We start from the raw sequence: 5,499 nt of genomic DNA on the forward strand, positions 1-5,499 counted from the left end.
TTTTATTTTTATTTTTATTTTTATGTCTTTATTCTTTATTTCTTTATGTCTTTATTTCTTTATTTCTTTATTTCTTTATTTCTTTATTTCTTTATTTCTTTATTTCTTTATTTCTTTATTTCTTTATTTCTTTATTTCTTTATTTTTTTATTTCTTTATTTCTTTATTTCTTTATTTATTAAATAAAAGACTATTACGTACTAAAGTACTGTAACTCGCATCCTATCTCAATCGGCTACGCCTCCTTCACCTCTTGCCCATCGACTGCTGTAGCTGTGGGCTTTCTATCGGACAACTCCTTCAGCCTCTTGGCCTCCTCTGCCTCCAATCCGACCTCTGTCTCTTTATGTGTCGTCAGGAGTTCCTTCCGCCGAATTCCAAAGCTGACGATGAAGCCGAGTCCAGACACGGCACAGTAAAATGCCCACATCTTGGATAGCGCATCGGCTACCACCCATTTGTACGTAGCCACTTGGTCGGGGGTTAGGGATTGGATCATGTCAGTTGCCGATATCGAGCTGCCAGAGGCTATTTGCGCCGCAAGCTCGGTCGGGAGGCCGATACCAGCCAGGATGTCCTCATGGGAAGCTATAATTCCCTGGAAGATGACGGAACCGATCACCACACTGATAGCCAGGGCGAGCTGTCGAATGAAAGCCAAAGTCGATGTGGCGACCGCGACATGCTCTTGAGGCACCAGGGCCTGGATGCATATGATCAGGGTCTGCATGTTGGCACCGACACCCACAGCTACCAGAATCTGAAAGATGATGATCTTGGGCCAGTTGATATCAACACCAAAACTGATGAAGAGCCCCAATGACATCGTGAGTATCGGCATGCTGACCCAAATAACCTCGAGGTATCGTCCAGTCTTCTGGATGAAGACTCCAACGCCCATGCCGACGAAAACTAGGGCAAGGGCAAGTGCTAACGTCCACACACCAGATTCTTCGGGGCCGGCGCCCAAGACGGCTTGGAAGTAAACAGGGATGAAGAATGGAAGCGCGATGAATCCCAGGCCATGCAAGAAGACCACGACTAGACAAGCAACCGTCGATACGCTATTGAACATCAGTCGAGGCATGATTGGATACCTTGCGAAGCGCCACTCGTAAATGCCGAATGTGACGAAAATAAGAAGCCCAAACACGATCAAGCAAATAACCATGGCCGAGTTCCATGGGGCTGTCTGGCCACCAAACTGAAGTCCGAAGAGAAACATCAAAGTAGCGCCGACGATGAGAACGGCGCCCATCCAATCGATGGCCGCAATACCCTTCATCAGTGGTGTTCTCGGATTATGCACGTTGAGCCAAATGATGGTGATTATGAGTGACAGGCCGTCGAAGGGCAGGTTGATCCAGAAACACCACCGCCAGGTAACCTTCTCGGCGAAGGCGCCTCCTACGACGGGGCCGATGGCCGACGCGATTGCCCAGACGCATCCCACGATGCCAAAGTATAACCCGCGTTCTCGCTGGCTAAACATGTCGCCGACCGCGATCTCCACCAGAGTGATCAAGCCGCCGCCCCCAAGGCCTTGGACGACTCGGCCGCCGATGAGCATGGGTAGATTGTAGGACAAGGCGGCGATCAGGCTGCCCGCCAGGAAGACGATATTGGCAATGATGAGGATCGATTTCCGACCTGGAAGTCCCACTGTTAGTATCTCAAGAGTTTTTGGACGAAGCACTTTGCAGCTGGACCGTACCGAAAATATCGCTCACTTTCCCCCAGACAGGGGAGGACGCAGCATTCGCTAGTAGGTATGAAGACCCGATCCACGCAAACCCAGTGTCAGAAGCACTGAGCTCTTTAGCTATAGTAGGCAGCGCTGTGGTGATGATGACCGAGTCTAACGCAGCAAGGAAGACGGCCAAGCACAGAGCAAACATGATGAGGCCGGTCGTCAACTTGCTTCGTGTCGGCTGTGGCACATCCTGAACTTCATCCTTGGGGTTCTCTTCCGCCAGCTTTTCCGACTCGGGGTGGCTCATCTTTGGCGGCGTTGAGATTGATGCCGGCGCATCGGTACTGAATGAACCTGATGACATCTGGGGAACGAGCAACGTTGCTGGGACGGCTCGTCAGGTAATCAAGTCCTGGATGGAAACGCAATTGATCGAGGCGTTAAGGATTAGGTGGATGAAGAGCGAGAGCAAGCCTGGTAGTCGTCAAAGTCGACGATATATCGCCCGTAGAGAGGGATAGGGTCAAATTGGCGGAGCATCAATCAACCGCAGGTGATGGCAATGAAAAGACGCAACGGTAGCATCCGCAGGATTTGATCATTCGAGATTGCTTCGTCGGCTTGAATCTCTTGCCGATCACCGTACGGCCTGCTCGTGGTTGACCCTATTGGACGGCAAACTTTGCGCGGACCAATTCGGTGACTTATTGCCTAAAATGGATGTGTCCGGGTCGGACAGATTGCACGCGTTTACGCATCTTACGGCGGGACGGACCCTTCGCGTCGGGTCCGAAGAACAGGGGCTCAGGTACCGTGAGATCTCACTAGGTGGGAGGCATGCTCGGTGATCGACTCGGTACTGGCCCCATTCAAGACGGCCGTGTCAATCTGATTGCGCGAATCTGAGTCTGATGCCTCGTATATGACTATGGGAAGAACAGGCCCACGCAGCGTAGGGTTGACGTTACGCACATTGCCTTTTACATAGGTACAAACACCGTTCCTGATCGAATTGCCTATTTCCACTATGCCTTCAGCCGCGCCAGCTTTACCAACCAAGCAAACAGCTATCGTGGCTACGGGACCGGGAGCGCTGGCCATCTCAAATGATCAGCCAGTACCGAAGCTCGGCCCGAAGATGGTCATCGTACGGACAGTTGCGGTGGCTCTCAATCCAGCAGACGCGAAAATGGTAGACTACTCTCCAACACCGGGTGCCATCAACGGATATGATTTTGCTGGGGAGATAGTCGCTATTGGTGCCGAAGTGACCAGGCCAGACCTACTGGTCGGCGACCGAGTCTGCGGCATGGTCCACGGCATGAACGCTCTGAATCCGAAAGCAGGGGCTTTTGCCCAGTACATCGGTGCTGAGCCAGAGTTCCTGCTCAATATTCCAGACGGCATGTCTTACGAAGCGGCTGCTTCCCTCGGTACGGGTGTTGCCACCGCCGGCATGGCACTGTTTCATTATCTCGGAATTCTCGACAACCCGGCCAAACCAGCTGCCAAGCCTTTCTTCGTAATCGTCTATGGAGCGAGCACGGCGACTGGTACTATGGCGATCCAACTATTGAAGCTGTTAGCGTTACCAAATCAAAGAAAGTATCACCAATTTACTGACGTTCACGCTAATGATCCAGTGCCAATCTGCGTCCGGTAGCTATTTGTTCACCACACAACTTCGATCTCGTCAAGTCGTATGGAGCTGAAGTCACATTTGACTACAACTCTCCGACCTGTGCGGAAGACGTGCGGGCTTATACCGTCAATACGTTCTTCTACGCGTTAGACTGCATTACCGAGGCGAGCACAATGGCGATCTGTTATGGTGCGATCGGGCGCGCAGGAGGAAAGTACTGCGGCCTGGAACCATACCCAGAGAGACAGAATACTCGGAAAGCAGTCAAACCGGATTGGGTAATGGGGCTGAGTATATTTGGGAAAAAGGTCGCTTTGGATGGCGCTTTCGGACGCGAGGAGCGACCGCAGGATCGTGAATGGGGCGTTGCTTGGTTTCAGACTCTGCAGGGACTGCTGGATGGAGGTCGACTCCAGACGCACCCGTTGCAAGTCGGCGTTGGGGGGTTTGACGGTGTTATGCAGGGAATTGAATTGCTAAGAAAGAAGGCGGTCTCGGGACAGAAACTTGTTTATAGTGTTCAGTAGTGTATTCCAGGGTTATAATATTTAAGCACTGCCAGTCTTTATGCGAAAGATTAGCTTCTTGACCCGTGGTTGAATGAAGTCGGTGCATCAAGATGATGCAGTGAAATTACTTTAATTAGTCGTGAAGTGCAAGCGTGGCTGTCTTAGACCACATCAATCCATCGAGATATGACATAGACCCGAAGAGTTGGTTGTTTAGTAAGTAAGTACACTTGAGATTCTCATAAAACAACAGACTAGAGGACGAAATATATTCGGAAAGGGCAAATCAGCAAGCAGAAAGGTCTCCCATCAGATTGATTATACCAAGTCGGTGTCTGTTATTGATCTACTCTCTACCTATAAACGGGCTGAACTCTCTTGAAAAGTATTGAGATACGTAGATGCTTTACCGCGTTTGATTTGGATACTCATAGATACACCACCAGATGAGTTTCAACCCCCGGTCCATTGGATTTATTACACTAAGGTGTGGTCTCATCACCCCCCTTCATCAACTTGTTCTTTCTCAAAAACGTAGCAGTTATTGCAGCACTCAGAGCGAGTGCCGCACATAGAATGAACACCGACTGACAGGCCAGGGCATAAGACATTGTCGCTAATGCGCGCACCTCTGCCGGAAGCTCAGCCAAGTATTCCAACGATGTACGGATTCCGTCGAGAATTTCCTGGGGATCCACTGATGGGTCTCCGTCCATACCACAACGCGATATCAGATCGTGACCCAACACCCGCTGGAACACAACAGTCATGATGGCGAGGCCCATGGAGGCTCCAAGAGAGCGATAAAGAAAAGAGTTGGCCGTCGCAATGGCTTGGTCTTCTTCTTTGGCTCTTGCGATAACCGCAACGAGAGATGATGTCATTCCACCACCGTTTCCAAGACCTCCGACTACCAAAGCGAGGCTCAGGCCGGCAAGTATCACATTGTGATTTCCAGGGCCAATCAACCCCGAGTTTCCTGCCAGTGTCGCGACAAGTATGCATCCTATCATGGTCAGGATGTACGAGCCAATGGTGAGGTGGAAGTAGTTGACCCTGGCCCAGTATTTCATGGCCAGACCGCTTCCCAGCCCACCCAAAATGCTAGCTATGATGCCAGGGAGCAGCAGGAGACTCGCAACCATGATGTTCAGGCGTACCACGGCTTGGTACAACAGCGGTAAATAAAACATGACGCCAAACCATGACATGTTCCCCAGCATGTTACACAGGTACGCGGGTAAAAGTTCAACGCCGAAGAACAGGCGCCATGGAATTAACGGGTCCCGTGCGAAACGGAGCTCGATGATAAGAAATCCCGCGAACGACAGGACTGTCGTGCTTGCCCAGAGGTAGAGCATATTGTCGCGAGGCTCCGACGAGGTGAGGCAGTCGAAAAAGAGTAGGAGTGAAGCTAGGCCCGAGACTAATGTGATGGATCCTGGAAAATCAATACGCGCCAGTCTAGTACGCCGGCTATCATCTGAAAGCTCCATGGTTTCCCGCAGCATGACGGCTACAGTGATGACAGAGACTGCGCAAAGGGGTGCCTGGCCGATGAATGCCCTGCAGATCCATGTTAGTAATTGTTTTCAGAAGTCTTCAACTCATGCCGTCGCGAGAAGCTGTTTACATACCATCTCCACCCGATTTTG

At 50.9% G+C, this 5,499-nt stretch overlaps 2 protein-coding genes across 2 annotated transcripts; one reads left to right on the plus strand and one right to left on the minus strand.

Annotated features, from left to right (window-relative positions):
- Positions 1-235: 235 nt before the first annotated feature.
- On the minus strand, positions 236-2,057 carry KVR01_013861 (uncharacterized protein; the record flags this gene model as incomplete). The annotated part of the gene is made up of 2 exons (XM_044793129.1): positions 236-1,650; positions 1,715-2,057. The coding sequence occupies 2 exons, from the start codon at positions 2,055-2,057 to the stop codon at positions 236-238; spliced, it is 1,758 nt and encodes a 585-aa protein (XP_044637161.1).
- A 663-nt stretch (positions 2,058-2,720) lies between these two features.
- On the plus strand, positions 2,721-3,862 carry KVR01_013856 (uncharacterized protein; the record flags this gene model as incomplete). Its single annotated transcript, XM_044794665.1, has 2 exons — positions 2,721-3,274; positions 3,337-3,862. 2 exons carry the CDS (start codon positions 2,721-2,723, stop codon positions 3,860-3,862), a joined length of 1,080 nt encoding a protein of 359 aa, XP_044637156.1.
- Between the last annotated feature and the right edge of the window lie 1,637 nt (positions 3,863-5,499).

Source organism: Diaporthe batatas (genome assembly GCF_019321695.1).
Source record: "Diaporthe batatas strain CRI 302-4 chromosome Unknown Contig00035, whole genome shotgun sequence".
Classification (NCBI taxonomy): Eukaryota; Fungi; Ascomycota; class Sordariomycetes; order Diaporthales; family Diaporthaceae; genus Diaporthe; species Diaporthe batatas.